This window comes from Quercus suber, unplaced genomic scaffold (assembly GCF_002906115.3).
Source record: "Quercus suber isolate HL8 unplaced genomic scaffold, Cork oak 2.0 scaffold_183, whole genome shotgun sequence".
Classification (NCBI taxonomy): Eukaryota; Viridiplantae; Streptophyta; class Magnoliopsida; order Fagales; family Fagaceae; genus Quercus; species Quercus suber.
The window spans coordinates 153,103-174,133 of record NW_027069641.1 but is presented as its reverse complement, the minus strand read 5'-3'; the positions used below and the strand labels follow the sequence as shown (position 1 = coordinate 174,133).

Genomic DNA, 21,031 nt, shown 5'->3' with positions numbered 1-21,031 from the left:
CCACATTAGCTAAGCTGCAAATTCTTGTGCTTACTACAAAATTCCATGAGAAAGGTTCTTAATAATGTTCACAGTTTGACCCCAATTGGCCATTGCCTGAACCAGAGTCCAATATACCTTGGAAGAGACTCATCAACTTGTATGAATTACTCTCTTTATTCCAACTAAAATTTACAGTTACGCATTTGACAAATTGCAATCTATTTATGGGTGTGCATCCTATGTGTTAGAAAAGAAATGACCAAAAGGATTAGTATCTATTAGCACGTAATTAGCTTGCCTTCTATTGTCACCATAATAAACTGATGCTACGATGTTAGCTAGAGCTAAATAGATGTTCTTATAAGTTTGCAGTAAGTGCTTGATAAGTTTCAATACGTTTTACTAAATTCCTTGTATTGTTTTAACTTTTAAATGGACAGTATCAGTTTCTTTATTCATTGTTTGCCAAATCATAGAAATTGGGTTTCTATATCTTTGTATTGGTCGATAGACTCGATACTTAACGTAAAAACTAGTTGGGTGAACCATCTATTTTATTGTGTTTTCTTCTTGTACTTTCTGTTATGTTGATTTTTCATGCTTTTTGGTGTTTTTCAAGTTTTCACTGACACAATAATAATAAGCACGAAGTGCATATTTTATGGTTTTATCCCAAGTGACTATATGCCTAGGAAAGGTTCAATAATTTTGCTTCATAGAAAGTCATTTTTACAATCATGATTTTCTGTCTCAACATTTTAGTTTCTTGCTGCCCATATAAGCATTCAATGCTCGTTTTGATTTGATGTTAAGGTTCTTGCAGTTAGAAAGCAAGGATGGTCTCTCCTAAAGACATTGTGCCTGCGGCCAAGAATGACATGAAGACTGTAAAAAGACATGCTTAGCCCTTGTGGCTGACGAGACAGCTGCAGTTCACTTCCAGTTATTGGGGGATGACTGTGATGCCTTTGACTCAGGCCAGGCGACATAATCCACCTGACCAATGGAATTTTGAATTTTATCTTACAGCCGGAAAAATTGGGCGCTAAGGGCTGGCAAGAAAGGATAGCAAGAGAGGGAAGGAGAGATTTGTGGTGTTTGCTTAAGACAACACAAGTCAATTGTGAGATCTGTGGTGTTTATTTAACACACTGTATTTCTTTCTATTTTCAAATCCCTCTGAGCAATCTATCTATTGCGTATAGTAGAATTTGATCGTTCTAATTGTGTGTGTGTGTGTGTGTGTTTTTTTTTTTTTTTAATGGCTAGTTTCATCAAAGACAATGGGAGCTCTCATCTCTTTCAAAAGAACAAATGGCTGACAGAACAGTTTTTTATTAATCTTTTGTTGAGGCGTTTTTATGTCCAAAGAAGAAATGCTTCCATTTGTCATCAATTTTGCCATCCCAAAAAAGCATTAATACCCCCGAACCCTTATGAGCCAACATATAAAGAAAGATAAAAAACAAAGTTTAACTTTAAACATGTTTGGAGTTATCTTTTTCAACTCATTATATTACGATTTATATATATATTTTAGAAATAATTATAACATACTGCTACCCAACAACTCAAACATTCCCCACCCCACCCCCCACCCCCCGGGTCAAATACTTAGGCACTTTGTGCATAAAAATGTGTCAATTCAACTACAAGATCCTTGGCTATAAGACTGTATATTATATAAACAAGTCATGTGATTCATTAAAAAAGCCAATCACTAAAATTATAAATGTATGATTTCTTTAACCACATCATGAATTTGAATTTGAGTAAGATAACTCCAAATATGTTTCGAGCCAAACTTCATCCATAAATAAATACTCCAATAAGTGACACCATTACAAGAATATTGTTCGACTCCATGAACAATTCAAATTATAACTTTGGTTTCAAAATTGCCTTATCAAAATGCAAATAAATACCTTACAAAGAAATTAATTGCATATTGTTATTTATTTTACATTACATAAAAGCAAAACAAGCTTCTTCTCCTTCCCTATAATTTATCTGTATGGTGGGCAACGGTATCTTCACATTCTAAATTGTACATAAATTACAAATGTTAAAGAACGATGATCAATTGGCTAATAGCTACATCCTCTACCATCCTCAAGCTATGTGTACACTAGACAAGGCTTCATTTTTGGCAACTCATATCTTTCAAAATACAATAGGACATATTGATCACAGGTGGAAAACTTATCCCGACCCAGGACAGGCCAAGGTCAAGCCTGTCAGAGAAATGCAGATTTTTACTTTGACAAGTTGTAAAGTTCACAAATTTGTCGGGTAACATTATATGTATGCAAGTGAGCTCCGGTCAAGGTCAGGCTGTGGTCGACCACGAGTAGGAGTTGGTGGTCTTTGAATGTTAAGTTCCTGCAGAGCACAAGAATAAAGTATGACACAAGCCAGTGAAAAGAATTGGTATTCTCAAATGGATCTATATCCAATATAAAGGCACAATTAAAACACCATACAAAAAGCATACCTGCATCCATGTGTCCTCTTGTACACGTTCGGGAGATGTCTCTGGTGACTGAAGGGGCGGTGGCAAAGGATGAATTAATTTTGGAACCACAACCAACCCCCTGCCAACTACCAGTATAGCTCCAGCATTGTTTGCCGTCCCTAAATGTATATGCCATATGAGACTACATTACATATACTTGCAAATCAAGAGGCTGAAACCCCAAAGCAATGTTACTTACCACAATAGTTAGTTGCAGAAAAAAGAGTTATCAACTGTCCCTGAGCAAACCGTTCAAACCCATCCATGACACATTCGTGGGCCCTTATAATTAGCTGTAATTTGTTTCTCTTACAGAAATCTGTGACACGATCAGGCTGCAAGTAGAAAGAATAAATAATGGCTGCATAATGCAAGTATGCATATAACAAAAGTGCACAACTAGAAAACAGTATCCCAGCGAAGAGGCATGTAGCTGAATCACGTATAATATGGAATAGATTTTGGACAAGAATATATATATATATATCTCAACCAAATTAAACCAAGGTATATATAATAGTGCATCGTAACCACTATCCACATTAAATTAATGATAGTTATTAATAGAGGCTATCAGGTAATCAACTTTGACGATGTAGATATATATATATATATATATTTATATATATTGAATGTTATACTATGTTTGATTGGTGGCTACAAGCTCTGACCATAGCAGTAGGAAAATGGGGAAAAAAATAAACAAAATGCAACTCAGACAAAGAAGCAACACCAGTACATAACATTAAATAATAAATAAATAAACACTTAACATGAGGAAATATATTCAGGATTCAATTCAACATAAAGAATATTATGCGTACCCCAAAAGTGACAAGACCAGGTCCTCTAGCATTCGGTCTCAAACCCTCCACGCTATCATTCTCTGTAGGATCAGACCTGTATTTGTACCATGTTGTCAACAAAAAAATCTTGAACATAAATACCAAATACACAAATCAATTGGATGAGAAGATCACACCATAGAAGATCCATCAAAATTATAGATCCAGCATCCATTGTTATAGGCCTTTCAAGCTTCTCTATCTGTTCTACTGAATTTATAGACCTCCCTATGCCACCATGCATACAGATGATTTTCTTCTCAATAAGTGCAGCAAGTGGAAGATAGTTGAATAGTTGATTAAATCGTGTCCAGGCCCATATTCCATCATTCTCTCCCTACAACATCAAACATTATTAAAACATTCAAAAACTCAAACAATATAGATGTACCATAAATGCATATTCATCTATACCATTCTTTCAATGCATTCAAGGCGAAAACCAAAGAGAGCATTTATGTCAGCAGCCTCATGGTTTCCACGTATTAAGTGAACGTTCTCAGGATACTCAATCTGCAAAATCATAAACAGAGCACTACGGAGTCAAATATAAGTAAATAAGAACAACAGAACGTACACTAAAGTTGGAATACTCAAAACAGAAGTTTGCCTTAAGAGCAAGCAGCAAGGTTATGGTCTCCAAGCTATGCTGTCCTCGATCAACATAATCACCCAAAAACAGGTAGTCAATATACCTGACACAAATAGACAGGCTCATTAAACATCTCCAACTTGTTTGCTATGATTCTTAATTTACATAGAGAATGACCACAGAAGACTTTCTATCAAGTTTCACTTGACCATTGATTAGAAGAAATACGTCTTGCACAGGCAACAAGAATCACAGAGAATATCCAAATAGGTTAAGGGAAACATGTTTGATACAAAGGAGCTTACTAGATTATCAAAAAAAAGGAGCTTAATATAATCCCCTGGGCCTTATGTAGGTCACAGTACTGAGTTTTTTGCAACTTTTAAAAATAGATAGCTAAAGTGCTAAACCCCAACCCACAAAACACAGACCAACACCACGCATTATAGCTTCAGATGGGAAAGTTTTTATCCAATATCAGTACAAATCACATAGAAAAGATTTTAGAGCATAGTGCAGAGCTATGAGTAAAACAAATTTTTCAAAAAATGACAGCCAAAAGCAGCAAACCAAGGCACTAATGTTTAAACCAGCATGAACTACCCAACTAACTAATTTTGATTTATGATACATAAGTGCAACCGACCCAAAATAGTGTCCATTATTTGCAGGATTACCCATGCATCAAACATATTCAACCTTTCTCCCTGTCTTTAGATGCAGACCTTCAAAACCAAGCAACAATTTCTATTTACAAAAGCTTTCAGCTCATTCTATAGAGGAAGTCATTACCCTAAACCCAATTGTTTCATGGCAAATCCAATTATAATCCAATTACTCTACAATAGAAATAGGATAGACTCTGGAGTTTTAGCAAAATAATCCAAGATTTATGATTCTGACACAACTAACAATCCATAAAATCTAAAGCTGATACAGATAAATTGCCCCATTTAATCAGATTTATTACCATAAATAAAGCAGAAAACTAAATATCAAACTTACGTTATATCTCCTGCAGTGGAAGGAAATCCATATTCATCAAATAGCCGCATTAAATCACCAAATTGTCCATGGAGATCACCGAATACTTTAACAGGTGCTTTCAGTTGAAGGACTGTTGGCTCATGCATAAAGATCTGTTCAGCAGCATAACAGAGCTCACCCACTTCATATGAATCCAGGAAAAATCTCCTATTGGCAGGAGGTTTCCAATTCCGAGGTCTGAGCAATGAAGAAATGATCTGGCAAGGATACAAATGACAACGGATCACATTGAAGTAAGCCAGATAAAAACAAGGGAAGAACTCTAAATCTGAATAATGCTTGCCTTCTTATGTAAGCCCTGAGGAGACTTCTGCCTGGTGAATTTTTTAGTAGGATACGATAAATCATTGTTCAATGGAATCATCCGTCTGCTCTCATTCTCAAATTGATCCAAAGATAACTGCCTTACCATCCCACCCAGGTTACCCACAGCCTCTTTCGCAACCACAACCTGTGACCACAGAATAGTATGATTTTGCATTTCGAGTTCAAAATAGAAACTTAGATATAGGACACTGATGCAAAGGACATACGGCTCTTGGATGAAGACGAACATCTGCCTCTGTATCACTACCATCTGAAGTTGTTTCTGCAGCTTGGGAGTTATCATCTGATACAGATGTCTCTTCAGGAGGTGCAGCAGAAGCAGCCTGCACTGCTTGCCAGACAGCAGTAGCTGCCTCAGCTTCAGCAGCAGAAGCTTCCCTCAATTTCTCCAAAGAATTTTTGTCCATGCTGCTAAGGACGAACATACATCACTAAATTATCATAAGAATGAACAAAGAATATGCAAGAGAGAGAGAGAGAGAGAGAGAAAAGAGGGCTATGGAACAAAACCTCATGCTACCAGAAGAAGGAATATCTAGTCCACCATCCAAAGTTGGTGTAGTCACATAAGGGTTTATGTTAGGTTGATTAAATTTGGGGCTTGATATTGGTGAGGCTCTCTCGGATGTTATTACGGGAGAATTGATGTCAGACTGGAATGGAGAATTTTCTGCAACCAGAAAATCGTCCAACAGAATATCTGCACAGAGTAACATATTTGATCAAAATTTTACACGATGATAACTTCCAACAAAAAGGGGGGGAAAGAAACACAAAGATGAGAACAGGTAATGCAAGTCCATAAACACCGCACAAACCCCACAATAAAAAAAAAATAATAATAAATAAATAAAAGAGTAAGAAGCTTATCAGCAAATGTGCAATTCTGATGTTAACCCGGCTGGAGATAATATTCCATTAACAGAAATCTTTTCTTTAATCAATGTACTCCAACAAACAGATTGAATATTTACTCTGCTTCTGTAGTTACATTCTTAATTATTTTCAATACTGATTTTAGAGTTTTACCTCCCTTGAGACCACCATAAATATATATACGACCACCAACAGATGCAGCTGCATGGCGGCAACGACGCATAAGCTCCAAATTAGGATCAAATTCAGTGAGGCCTTTGCTTGGGCGTGAAGAGGAGGTGACCAAACCATTTCTATCTAACCAAACTCCAGCAGCAGTGTCCAATACTAACCAAAAAAAAGACATATAAGGTTTTCTAAAAAAAGTACACACACATATACGTACATACATACATCTGTTCACAGTAATGACATTTCTGGCACATTACCTGCAATAGCTGCTTCACCTTCAATTGCACGTCCTCCTCTAAGGGCACCTCCCGTAACATGCAATCGTGCATTAACAAAAACCTGATAGCAAGACATCTCAAGTTCAGTGATAAGAAAGAGGCTCAAGACAAAAGATTATTCATTAAAGACTAAAAAGACTACCAGTATCAAAACCTATGATCCCAAACCAACTTGTTTGAATGAACAATGCAGGCCCGCTAAGAATGTATGCAAGTATTTCACTATGGAGAATATATCCAAAAATATGCAGAAGTAACACATTTTAGGATTTTCACATGAATACTCACACATACAGACATATAAATGTTATAACTAGCAAATTGGTAGATATATATATATATATATATGCACACACATATCTCACTACTTACCGCAGCATGTTGATACCTTGATGAAGGGGATACTCCTGGTGCAAGAGTCCATTCCCACTGACCATTCCTATGCATGAGCAGCCCATAAGCATCAGCAAGTGGCTGTGGAAGTGTAAGCACTATATAGTTAGATCATAGCTTCACCAGTAAGGCCTCAAGATAGAATTAATTACACAAGAATCAAATATTCCCACTGAATTCAGAAAGTTACATTAAGATAAGTAATAGAATTAGATTCATATTCACATAGAAAAATAATTCTATTACTTTGAATCTAATTCCAAGTAAATATGCCTACTAAAACAGAGTTACATAAACATAAGTAATAAAATTAGATTCATATTCACATGGAAACCAATAGTTTTAGTAGATGAAATTAAAAGTGGAGTTAATGCCAAGTTAGAAATTTGGTGAGATGCTATAGAATATAAAGGCTTTCAATTAAGTAGGACAAAAACAGAGTACATGAAATGTAAGTTTAGTAAAAGTAGAATCAAAGACAAACGGGCAGTAAATTTTGATGGTCAAGAGATAAAGAGTGAGAGCTTTTGATACCTTGGATCAATAATTGATAAAGATGGAGAGATTAAAGAGAATATAAAATCATAATATAAGAGCAAGGATGAAGTAGAGAAGCATATCGAGAGTATTGTGTAATCATAGAGTACCCATAAAGTTAAAGGGAAAACTTTTATAAGACTGCTACAAGACCAGCTATGCTCTATGGCATTGAATGTTGGGTAGTTAAGAAGTAGTGTATGTCCATAAAAATGAAAATAAAAAGTGTATCTAAAATGAGAATGTTAAGATAGATAAGTAGAAATACGCAGACAGATAGGATTAGAAAAAAGGAAATCCACTTGAAAATAAGAGTAGCTCCTATTGATGAAAAGATGAGGGCACTTGAAATGGTTTGGCCATGTTCAAAGGTAATCACTGGTAAAAAAATAAGTGAGTTGATCGAAGTTAAGAGAACGAAAAAAGGTTGAAAAAGACCTAAAAATACATTAGTAAAACTAATAAAAAATGACATGTCAATAAATAAAGTAACAAAGAGTATGACTTTAGATAGAATAGAATGGAGGAGAAGAATACATGTGGCTAATTCTAACTAATCTATTGAGGAGGATCTATAGCTGACCTAAAAATTTAGGGACTAAGGGTATATTTGGAAAGGAGGAGATGGAGGGAAAAGAGAGTAGAGGAGATAGTGGCCCAAATATACTAAAATTTATCCATCTTCCACTCTCCTCTCCTCTGCTCACCCCTTATCTCCCTCCATCCAAACACAAGGTAAGGCTTTGTTGTTGTCTTCACATGGAAAACTATTTAAGACAAACAAATTACTGCAACAGGTTTTGAAACACTAGGGAAATGCCATAAATCAGTTTTAAAATAATTAGGAAATATTTTCTCAAACAACTGGGACACTATAGGGAAATTTACAGGTCTGCCTGCCTCTAGTTCTATACTGTGAGTTGCTCCCACCTATAATTCTAGTAGCTGTGTTACTTTATGGATGGTAGATTCTCCCTATGTTCCCTTTTTATTTTTTTATCATTGCATGTTTGGATGTCCCAAAATATTTTCCACTTTAAGAGTCAATAAACACAATTTTTAATAACTTTCCTAATTTAGCTTTTACTTTATTTAAGTTAAAATTAAGAAAAAATTTTGGAAACTAGTAACTTCTTATTTCAAAGCCAATTAAGTCACTTTAAAAAATTGGATTTTCTAACAAACAAACAATTTGGGATGGAGGGAGTGGATTATGATGTTTAAACATGCTTTAAAAACAATGTATTTTTCAATGGGAAGATAAAATGGCACCTCTTGGTGATTCCAACAGGACATCCAAGGTACAACCCCCCCACCCCCACCCCAAAAAAAAATGAAATAAAAAGAGTTGAGTTGAATTGTACATGCTATCCATGTATACAAATGAGCAGACACAGATTGGCCCATCAAAATCTTTTTTAGTTGATCGTCTTGACTTCACATCTTTATATGCATTAAATTATTAAGCACATTGCAATCACAGACCACAATTCAGAGCTAAATTTGAGCCAGATGCCCAAAACCAGCCAAAAATTAATAGAGCAGAGTAAACCACAATGATGAACACATAGACTATTTATTCAATTGACTGCTTCATAATCCACATCAGAGTATATCATATACCGCGCCAGAAGAGTCTCTTCCACCACACAGCAAAAACATGCCATCTGAACGGGCACTTGCTGTTGCATACCTACAAAATAATGTTGAATCATGAATATAAAATATATTTGGTCTACTGAATGAATACAAGCATTAATAATTTTAAGATTTACAACAAAGTACTCACATTCTTGCAGAAGGCCTGTCACCTTCTGGGCTCAGCCTCTGCCATACATATGGTTTCTGAGCAGTATCCAAAGCCCAAGCATCAGATAGAACTCTTTTGCCTGAAAAAGAACAAAACATTAATTTTACATGGTTTTAAACATATGACAACATACATTCTCATTGCAGCAACATATAAAAATACATTTTTCTGGCAAATACACACATAATTTCTATATTTCACATATGTATGCAACCAAAAGAAAAAGAAAAAAAAAAAAATCTATTACCAAAGGAAGAGGAGTCAAAACCAGCGGAAGTTGTTGTTGTTGTTGTTTTTTTTTTTTTTTTAGAATTGCTCATGATAAAGTTCAGCTTAAACACAAAAGACGAACACCAAGTTTAAATAAGGAGCTAGGACAAGAGAGAGTGAGAAAGTGTTGTTATCTTAATTATGTTCTATATGGTAATCTCTGATTATATATATGAGAGAAATTAATAATTTACTGAATAGATCCAACCAATGCCCTATAATGCTATCAATGGCACATCATGCATATATGGATCTTTGAGAAGTAGAGGTCATTAGTGGGTTTACAGAAGAAAAATCAATTAATTTATATACATCATTCAAACAAACAAAAACAGAGTTTCCTTTGTGATTTTGGCATGCTTCTCTTCCAATAACACATGACAAGATAAAATATAATTGAACAGCAAATTGAACTCACCGTCATTGCCACTGACAGTGACAAGATATCTTTGAGCAACCAAGTCCATTACATGGCCATAGCGAGGCCCAGGTCCTTGTCCTTGTACCACTACTCTACAGTCATATCAAAAACAGAATGACCAACAGCACAACTTAAGCAAAATTCAAAAACCCCAGAAAGACAAATTCTAATCAATTCAAGACACCTAAGCTCACCTATGCCACTTAAATTTATCATTTGTCATGTCAAGCACATATAGATCATCCGTGGAATGACCAGCAGGACCTATCCCACCCTAGCCATACAGCACCAATCAATAACACTATTAAAACATACCATCAAATCCCAGAAACAAAAACCTCTAAAATCAAAAACCCATCTCTAAAATTCCAATCTTTTTCACATAAACATCTCCTTCAATCACCTGAAACACAACCATTGTACCAACTGCAGCCGCGGCATGTGCAGCCCGTGGCGAGGGTGGATCACCTGCCGGCCTAATTCTGCAACCAATTTACAAAATTCAAACACCCAAATAAACCAAAACTCAATTTAACCCCAAAAGATATAAACTTCATGAAAAAATACAAAAATCCCCAGAAACTCACCTGGTCCATTTCCTGGTCAAAACATCATAGGAATGAACAGAATTTGTCACACCAGCTAACCCTACGCAAAAAACAATAAAAAAAGAACCAAACTTTCATTCCCAATTTCAATTCCAAACCACAAAAGAGCTAATGAGAGATAGAGATATGAATATACTGATGCCAGGAGCAGAGGAGGAAGCGCCGCCTTCGATTGCGGTGGCGCCACCGAAGAGGATGAGACGTGGGCCATTGGATTTGGAAGCAGCAACAGCTGTGAGCGTGTGACCACATCGTGGACCAGGCGCATCCTCGTCTGTATCCCAATACGTCTCCATACTACGATAACTCGGAGCCGGGAACAGCCACGGCTTCGAACCCATTATCGGAATTTGTTTCTTCTTTCTATTCTTGAAAACAGTGAGAGATCACGAAGTGAAAAAGAAAACCCAGCAAGGAAATAAGAGAGTGTGATTGAATTGTGAAGAAGAGAGAGAGAAAGAGAGAGAGAGATTGGGAATGAGAGTCCAAAAGGCAGAGAAGATCGGAGAGAAAGGTGGGAAAGAAGGTGGGGCCCGGACTCAGCTCCGGACCCGCCGCTCTGTTGTAATTTACTGAGTAGAATTCAGCTTTCAGCTTTTGGTTTTTGGTTTTGGTTTTTGCTGAGATTGTCGGGGGTTAAGGTTTGGGTTTTTTTTTTATTTTTTTTTATTTTTGGTTTTTCAGAGAGTTTGAAGAGACTTTTTCTCAGAGAAGTTGTTGGTTTTTTTTTCTTTTTTTCTTTTTCTTTAATTTTTTCGGGACTTTGAAGGCTTGGACGGTAGGCACTTGTAAGAAAGAGGGGCCTAATTGGTCAACCATTATATGTCTTTGAGTTTTGGTAGAACGTATTAATATGAATGATTATGTAAAAAAAAAAAAAAAACTCAAAATCTGTAATTTAATCATGTACTTTTGTATTTTTCTTTTAAAATTACAATAGAATTCAATTATAATCAATACACTAAATGATATTTAGTATATATGAGATTTAGACTTAGGGTCTTTTAAGATACTACTTATTGTTGAAAATTGAAAACATTGTAGCAAAATATTTTTTAAATGTGTAAATAGTACCGTGAGATCCAGTTTTAAAGTTGTTTTTTTGAAAAAAAAAAAAAAAAAAAGTATTTGTGGGTCTCATAAACCGTGCACGAAACCTACCATTGTTTCAACTAAACACTAGAACACACATTTTCCATGCGTTCCAAACACACACTTACTTCCATTTGGTCATTTTAGCGCGTCTCTATCAGTGGGTCCCGTATACTGTTCACAGGACTCACAAGTTGTCTAATTCAGCAAATTTTTCTTCAAAATTAGGTCCTATAGTACTATTTATACATTTAAAAATTATTTTGTTATAATGTTTTCAGTTTTCAGCAATATTCAAATAGACCTTTAATTTTTTTTTTTTTTTTTTTTAAGATGAAGGCTGTAAAATATTATTAACAAAAATTAGCCATTATTGGATAGAAAAATGGTGCTAAAGTGCGGGCGAACAACTTTCAAAAATCACTGAAGTCCTTACTTAATACTAGCGATAAGAGAACCTTTTTTTCTTTTTTTGGCTAAACCTTATTAAGTAAACTAATTAAAACTCATAATATGTTGTGATGGAGAAAATAATAATTATCATAACAATTTATGTCCACAATTATTTTTTTTTTTTTGAATTAATTGGTAAAAAAAATGTTGTGTTTGACTTACTGAACTCAAAAGTAGGTGGCGAAGGTCTCTCTCTGCCTCTAGAATAAGAATCTAGATACAAATTCATTCTCACAGGGTACTACTATGCTAGCCAAAGTTAGTCAAAGATTCAAAAAGTAGGACACGGTAGAGGCAGGAAAAGAGAGAAATAAAGTTGAACATTTTTATTTTTTTTCTTAGAATCAAGTTGAAGATAGCGTGACAGAGTGTTTAGACTTAATAGTTTTAGACGTATATTCTACAAAACAATGAAACATGACACTTTTGACCGCGTGACAAAAGAAAATATATTGTTAAAAAAAAAAAAAATCATTCATTAATTATACTGTAAGTCTGTAATTGCAATATTTTTCTAAACTTTAATACAACAAACAATGCCGTTTACTCCATTGATACAATTTCTATCAAATTTAAATTAAAAGTCAAAATTCTCCTTTTTTATAAAGCATGTCTATTAGAAAGTTTAAATTGTCACCTAGACATGCCACTATCAAAACCACTAGAAAGGAAACAAGCTATGGATTGGATTTGCATTTTTATTGGTGAGAATTTCCTGTTTTTGGTGTAACGTGGCATGGTTGTACAATCAAGTCTAGATGTAAATGTAAATTATGTTATAGTGGTAGCTTCATTTCCTTGCCATCATAAAAGGGCAAGAAGTACTTTTGTTACTCTTCTTCTAGAAAGTTATATACCCCAGAAACTAGCTCCTATAGGTTGGCAGTAAAATCCAACCAAAAATTGCAGATCTATCTTTCTGGATTGTGGTTTTATTAATCTTCTTCTTTCCCATCATTAGAGCACGCTTGCATGTAGCACTTTCACATATTTTCCAATTTTATACTATCTTGCTTAGCCAAATTTAACCCCCCCACTAAAAAAATAGGCCTAAAAAATTGCAGGCACAATTTCTTTATTGGTACATTAGGCCCAGCTCATGATGGTAAAAGAACAAAATTCAGAATAATTTTTTATATTACAGCTCCCTATTTGTCTGTATATAGTAGAACCAACCAATACCGCATCTTCCGTACAATTTATGAATTTACTCAAATATTTAAATCCCCCATTTGTTTATTGCAGCACTTGATTGATACGACCACAATCCCTTATAAAAAAGGACTAATGGAAAGGCCATTTTGTTTGAGTAAACAAGGCCAGGTCAGTGGGAGAGAAATGAGTTTTATGAGGTGGAACAAGCTGGAGAGTGGAGGCTTAAAGGCTCACACTTTCCATGGTTGGCATGTGGTACTACAATGATCACTCTGTTGTTTTGTTCATACAAAATTGAAATGTCAACTTACATAAACATTGAAGAGGTAATTGGTTGGTAGGTTTTTCTGTGAATGCTGATTACACTTTGGGAACATTTGGTTTATTGTGATGTGTCATTAATGTGATACATATTACGATGATATAATATTAAGATTTTTTTTTTTTTTCTAATACTACCATAATTTAAAATTACAAAATATATCACATCACCTTAATCTCACTACCTTCCTAAACAATGTAGTATTGTATTTTTATATTAAGATTATATTAATATAAGATTACAATAACATAATATTTCGGTATAATATATAATATTACAGCAAATGAAATGCCCCCTTCTGTTATCTTCAGAGTTATGGGCTTTCAATAAAGGTGTTATCTGACTTTCAGGATATTTGACAGGATTTTCTAAATATTATCTTTGAGGTTGATTTTGTTTTATAATATTGTTACTCTATATTGGTGATAGATTGCAGGACACTTCTGACTTTGCATCCATAATGAATAAAGGAAAACCATTTGCCATACAAGCAAAGCTATTTATCAACCTCTTTTTCACAAATTGTTAATTTGACTAACTATGGATATATATTTGCGCTAGTGTGTATAATGTGGAAATTTTTAACTTATTTTTCGCTGCATTGATAAGCTAGATTCCACAGTTAGTCAACTTTTGGGACCTTTATGGTACAAACTTAGCAAACCCTCTTCTCATGCTGACCATTTCTGAGAAGATTCATGACCTGTGCTCATTCACATTCAACATTCAAGATTCAACAATAAAGAAACCAATAGCTGGAAGTCCAATTATATTATAATTTCCATGTGGTGCTGCCATGTTGCAGTTGGGACCAGACCCCACAGCCCCGTACCTTTCCAAATCTGAACAGAGCATTTGATCACCAAAAAGTACAAGTAGCACTATGGTGATTGATGCGCACAAAACATACACCTTCATAGGTGCAAAATGTTATCATCAAAAATCCAGAAAATCTTAAACTTTGTCATCTTCAGATGTATCCGTCAAATCTGGTCCACACGAGCACTAGGTACACAACTAAACTGGGGCACAAAACACATGAACAATTGTGAAGATGCAACAATTTGTAGTGGACTTTTACTGTCATGCATCTCTTGGAGAATTTGCTAAGGGGAGGTACAAGCTTTTGTCATATGACTGCCACTACCACTAGCAAAGCACCAACAAAACTGACAACCTTCAATAATATCAAATGAATCAATATTACAAATGCAATTGCATGAGGTACACCCGGACCCCTTTTAGCCAATCTAGTCAATTTTCCTTAATAAGAAACTGAACAGCATTGACTACTGATCAGGGACATGGATTGGGAAACTTTCCATGAATCTTGTTAATTTCAACAATTATTTCAGATGTGAGCTCTGCTTTGAATGCATTGAGAACCTCCTGAAGCTGCCACAACTTAGTAGCTCCAAAAACAGCACTTGCAACAAGAGTATGTCTCAAAACAAAGGCTGCCAAAAAGAATGATAAATTATCTGAGTAAAAAAAGAAATAAGAATTAACCAACCAACCTTGACCACTATCAACCGAGATTTTTCACATGTACAGATGTGCCTAGAAAGTAGAACCTACCTATGAATCAAAATATTCATAACTAAGCAGGAGAGAGAAAACTCAATTTTACCAGAACAGTTGGAATATATCTAATATCTAAGAGGAAAATATGATGCTGGTTTCTCACATACCCTGATTCCGGCCTCCAATGGATCAGTACATAGAGAAACAATAATATGAAATACACACACACACACACAATTGTAAGGGAAAAGCAACTTGATCATTTTCATTTAATATGAACAGCATGATAAGAACAGGAGGAAAAATGGGATTTCTGTATCTGTCAGATAAGTTGAACAATTGCCACTAAAATAAAATTAACAGTAGGGACTTCATATCAAGTATGTGAATTTTGAGAAAAGCTCCCACATTTTACATAATGCATCCAAAATGATTCAGCCATATAAAGACAAGGAAAAATATGAGATCAAGTAATAATCTAAAATAGGCATTTCACTTTTGATGCATTAGTGACAAAGCAAATCCAAATACAACTCTACAGTAAAACTTCCCTATATTTATAGCCTTCATAATTACCCAAATTAGTCTAGAGTCTAGACAACGAAACCCTGACCCCTTGTCTTGTGGACAATGGTTTGCTATCATTATTGGGATTTGTAAGGTTAGGTTCATGATTGTAGTGCATACATGGACAGAATTTGCAATGCTCAATAATACGATGATTAATAATCAAAAAAACAATAATAATAATAATAAGAGTCTGAAATTGTCACATCAGCATTTTATTTAAAATTTAATATATTCTACCACACCTAATAACATCTAAATAAACTTTCAATTTGATTGGATTTATATATGGGTATTAGAATTGATTGGGTGTGGTTATACTTATTCTTAAATATGTGATAAAATAATGTGGCATGTTGGGATTGGAGAGGTAAAACATGGGTTTTACACCATGTCCTTACAAAATTTAATCTCTAATAATAATAATACAATCATTAGTAGCACAAAAGGCAACTACAACTTCCATTATATCTAGAACTGATTTATACAGCTCACAAAGTCTCATATGATCATGAGGTGTAAGAGAAAATTTGCAACAATTGCAAAAGCTACAGAGATTAATAATCATATATAAGTATATATTGCGCAAATAAAGTGAGAGGGAGTAGTATCAAACCAATTGCAAGGGATACAGGATGAAGGCCATATTTTTTGGAAATTTCAAGATACTCCTGGAGAGAGAGAGAGGACAGGTCAGATTAACATGCAAAAGGCAGGCTCAAAAATATACGCTAAACTCAACAATGAACTTGCAACACATTACAAATAATATGCTGAAAAGTATGTATGTCTTCATTGTTCTGAAAAAGCTAACGTGAGCAACTAAACTAAGCCATCTTTAAATCAAGTTAAGTAATAAGCATGTTTAGAGAACTCTAACAGAAAACTGGTTAAAAAGTCCCCATTTCCCAATCAAAGTTTAGACCACATTTCTTATTTGTGTCACTGATCAACAATTATCATGAATATGGATTTCAATTTAAGAATAGGTTTTGAAAATGTAGGTTCTTGTAATAAGCCTCTCACATTATAACTAAAATTCAAAACTGAGAAGCATCTGCTTACCATGGTAGCTGCTTTTATGATGTTACTAGACAGGTTGTATCTGGATTCCCCTTCTGAGTACCTACCTGAAAAGAATAAACAACACAATAGTTCCACATGAGACAAGTTGGTAGTTAGATTAAATAAAATTTGATCACTGACCTTTAAAAAGATTCAACCGAGCATCTGTGGGACCCCCATCTGGCAAAGAATACTTCCCAGAGAGAATACCCATTGCCAAGGGACTGTAGGCCAATAAGCTGACCCTAAAAATTGAAAACAAAAGAGCTTAAATACAATACAAGTGCATTTAGTTGGGTATTTCAATTTATCACATTACAACTATATGAATGCAGCATAATCTACTTAATAAACCCAAATTGGTTCTTTCCATCTAAAGAGAAAGCTAATCTTATAAGTAATAACAAACCAAATTTTCATATTGACAGAAAAATCCTTGTCCCTACGCAAATTTCCAAAGTTACAATTAAATTTCAATTGCTAATTTGTATTGCTCACAGTAATACTAACCATGTATACTAATAATTTGTGTCAAATTGAATTCTTCCAGAACTGCTAAGGAACAAAAAAATTATATTCAGAACCAAATTTTAGGCAGTTTAGCAATGAATTTCATAGACGAGAGCACAACTTCTGACACAGTGAACATGAAATCATATAATTACACTTCTGTGGAAGCCAAAGGTAGCTGCTATGAGTCATGTAATAAAAATGATTTCAATTACACATCCAGTTCAGCATGTATAAATGGTAGTTGTAAACATAAAAACATAAAAGATAAAATACATAACGATCTCTAATGCTATAGTTCTTTCCATTAGTACAACTAATTGACTTGTGTAAGTTGAGCACTTTTTTTATCACCATTTCATACATGATAAGATCAAATATAATTCCACCCTCAGTAATCAATATATCGAAAACAAAACTACCTCTCATGGTGACAGCACTCAGCCATTCCAGAATCAAAAGTTCGACAAAGCAAGCTGTATGAGTTCTATCACAAAGACAATGAGTTGTACATGAGCCTTGCAACCAATAAAGTAGAGAGAGAGAGAGATGCGAAAAAAAATGCTAAAGAAAAACAGGAAGCCTTGCAGCTATGAAGCAGAAAACCTCATACAACCTGCACTGATACTATCTTAGGATGGCCAGGAACTCGTTCGGCAATCTGAATGAATTTCATGACGCCATATGGTGTTTCATTACTGAGACCAACGTATCTGATCTATGAACAAAGTTTTTCATTATAACTGGAAATTCCATGTTATCTAGAGATTTATTATAGAGGCAAACCCAATGATATCATCGCTCACCTTTCCAGCATCAATGGCTCTACCAAGAGCATCAAGTTGTTCCTCTATATCAACCGAACTGAACTGTTGAGTTGGATCATATTCAGTTTCCCCAAACATGGGCACATAGCTACAAAATCAGCCATTAATTACTTCAAGAGACCAATTTTGGGTTGGTGTCAACAAATGATCAAGAAGTTTCATTCCCCCCCCCCCCCCCCCCTCCCCCCCCCAAAAAAAAAACCCACTCAGGATATATCCCAAAAATCATTCTTAGCAATGAGCTACTTTGATATCTACAATATCCCAAAAACACTTGATTTAGGATCCACGTACAAACCGATCTGGCCAATGAATTTGATAAAGATCAATGTAGTCAGTTCGCATTCGCAGCAAGCTGCATCAATTCAATAAATAACCCATTAGCGCATAATACAAATTTCTTAACTGAATGATCATAAATCTCATCCTTTTGGGTTTCCTCTTCTTCTTTTTTTAATAAGTAAATAATTTCATCAAAGAATAAAGGTGCTACTCAAGTAGTACGAGCTGTATATATAGAGAAACACAAAACAGAAAAGGATAAAAAGGAGTTCAGAAATATATATGTGTGTGTGTTAATGTTTCTAAAACGAAAACACCCTACAATATGCTATAACTGTTATAGTATAACAATTCCCATTATACAAAACCATGTGTTGTAACTCTTGGGTAAAATCATTTTTCAGTTGGGTAATATCATGGTAACACCAAACACAACATTGTATAACTTGTTCTTGATGCTTGTTCTCTCATGGAAACCCAAGGCAGTGGCCATTGACACTAGCCCAGGTGGCACAGATATCCCTTTAAAGGGTAAAACCAAGTTCAAAGATGGTCAAACAGAAACTTACACTAAGATGAATACATAATCACCATCCAGTAGGATTTACATGTACCTAGGGGCTAGGGCATTCTTACATAGGACCATCCTGTTTTAATAATGTTAATGTAACAAAAGTTAAATATACCGCAAAGACGTAGCCTACAAATCTAATGTATAAACAAACATGCAAAGACTAAATGAGAAATCGTGAGAGATTATCTTCTACATACAAGTGGCAAACTAAAAGAAAGCAATTTATCCCAAATGGAAAACAAGAGAGAGAGGATTAATAGATGGCTCAAAAGACGAAGAGAATAAAAGATAAAAGAATATAGAACACTAGCCAGCATGTATAAGTATAACAAATAGAATGCATATAAGATGTAAACCATTGGACTAATGAGTCCCACTATCTCAGTCACTTGATGATCTGATGAATACAAACTATGAAAGCCTGCAGTGACTAGACATAAACAGGTTTAAAAACTAACCTGTTGTCAATGGCTTCAGTAATATTCCTGTGATCCAAACACTTTGGCCCACCTCGAATCCAAGTCATTTGCCCAGATGGTCCAGTAACCTAGATCCAAACAATACACAAAGAACTGAGCACAAATTTCAAATGAGTATTAAAAACTAATAATGTGACATTAGAAGGAATGGTTATTAAGCCTAACAAATCTCAAACCACGGACAACAGGACATTTTATTTTGGTACTATGTCCAAACAGTACAAAAAGGCTTATAACATATACCGACCTTGAGCTATTACAAGAATAACCATATTATAAAGATAATATAGAAACAATAAAGATTCTGCATTCATATGCTTACAGGGACTCTCACCTTAATCTAGAAAATCTAGCACGGTGTTTTACCTATAAACAGCCCCAAACAATCATCACAGAGCTAATACCAGATTCAATAAACAACTTCAGATTCAAATGCCTTCACATTTTCCTAAAAGAACAGGAAAAACTATACCATTTCTATCAAAATAAAGTTTAACCAATCTTGATGTGCATGTCTAACCAAAAGTAAAATCATACGGAGCCAGAATTTTCATAAGAGACTACAATCAAAACCCCAAATAAGTTGACCATGTACTAGTTTTTTCATGCAGACAAAGGAACTCAAAACAAGCACTGAATTCAAATCCACTGTCCTAATGCATGGTCAGAGATTTTTGGTTGTTTCACCTCAGCATACCACCCAAATGTTAATGCACATATTCATATTTTTACTATAGACCAATAAGACTTTTGAGCAATGTGGAAAACCAAATACTTGTGATTAACTAAAATGAATATCAATATATCATTCAAAGATGAACCAAATATTTGTAATTAACAGAAATGAATATCATTCAAAGGTGACATCTTGGAAGCCTTTTACATTCATAAACTATTTATAAATGTAAAAGACTTCAAAGAGTTGAATTGAGACCTTTGTGGCTAAAACGACGCGATCCCGAGAGATCTTCCTATCTCTAATCCAACGGCCCAGGTACTCCTCGCTCCTACCCTGAGTCTCAGCACGCTGAGGCACTGGGTACCTGAAGTTCAAAACATACAATTACTTGCACATATATATAGACATTACAAACATGCCCAGAAGTTGAAAAAACTCAAAGGAAAACAAAAACCAGAAAGAAATCTCGAAAAAAAAAAAAAAAAAAAGTTTTTATAGTTGATTCCAGCACCGAAAGCTTCATCAAGGAGGCGAAATGACTGTGGAAGTAGTGTTCTGCTCACCAAAAGTCATGGTTCCTGAGACAGAGAGAGAAGAGAGTAAGGTTGTGGGTTTGAAGGATTAGAGAGATGAAGTGAACATAGAAAAAGAGTTTGGGAGAGAAGTGAGAACCTAAGCAGAGCCTAGAAACTGTGAGGTCTGGAGCGAGGTTGAAGAGAGGAACGGACATGAGAGCGAGCGCGCGTGTGTGTAATGTGTATAGTTCAAGTTTGGTGATGAGAACTGAGAAGCTAAGCGAAAAAAAACTATGGGATAAGGAAGGAGCAAAA

The 21,031-nt window shown here is 34.9% G+C and overlaps 2 protein-coding genes across 3 annotated transcripts; both read right to left on the bottom strand.

Moving 5' to 3' along the window:
* Positions 1 to 1,854: 1,854 nt before the first annotated feature.
* On the bottom strand, positions 1,855 to 11,403 carry LOC112001484 (serine/threonine-protein phosphatase BSL1). 2 transcript variants are annotated; one of them, XM_024033640.2, is made up of 21 exons: positions 10,809 to 11,403; positions 10,652 to 10,712; positions 10,468 to 10,546; positions 10,259 to 10,338; positions 10,062 to 10,156; positions 9,353 to 9,452; positions 9,187 to 9,256; positions 7,006 to 7,107; positions 6,613 to 6,694; positions 6,338 to 6,511; positions 5,819 to 6,008; positions 5,515 to 5,719; positions 5,265 to 5,432; positions 4,940 to 5,178; positions 3,953 to 4,037; positions 3,757 to 3,855; positions 3,480 to 3,679; positions 3,322 to 3,397; positions 2,697 to 2,832; positions 2,477 to 2,616; positions 1,855 to 2,364 (listed from the first exon to the last, which is right to left on the bottom strand). In XM_024033640.2, exons 1-21 carry the CDS (start codon positions 11,011 to 11,013, stop codon positions 2,281 to 2,283), a joined length of 2,670 nt encoding a protein of 889 aa, XP_023889408.1. In that variant the 5' UTR covers positions 11,014 to 11,403; the 3' UTR covers positions 1,855 to 2,280. The 2 variants fall into 2 exon arrangements, with proteins under 2 accessions (XP_023889408.1, XP_023889409.1); XM_024033641.2 differs by having other exon boundaries at positions 5,515 to 5,716; positions 10,809 to 11,402.
* A 3,031-nt stretch (positions 11,404 to 14,434) lies between these two features.
* LOC112001503 (uncharacterized) lies at positions 14,435 to 21,011 on the bottom strand. The gene is given in 14 exon segments (XM_065778454.1): positions 14,435 to 15,151; positions 16,402 to 16,456; positions 16,851 to 16,915; positions 16,992 to 17,095; positions 17,783 to 17,847; positions 17,977 to 18,078; positions 18,167 to 18,275; positions 18,486 to 18,542; positions 19,502 to 19,590; positions 20,457 to 20,565; positions 20,608 to 20,626; positions 20,698 to 20,749; positions 20,751 to 20,779; positions 20,874 to 21,011. Coding segments are annotated over 14 exon segments (1,074 nt in total). The 5' UTR covers positions 20,932 to 21,011; the 3' UTR covers positions 14,435 to 14,990.
* Positions 21,012 to 21,031: the final 20 nt, after the last annotated feature.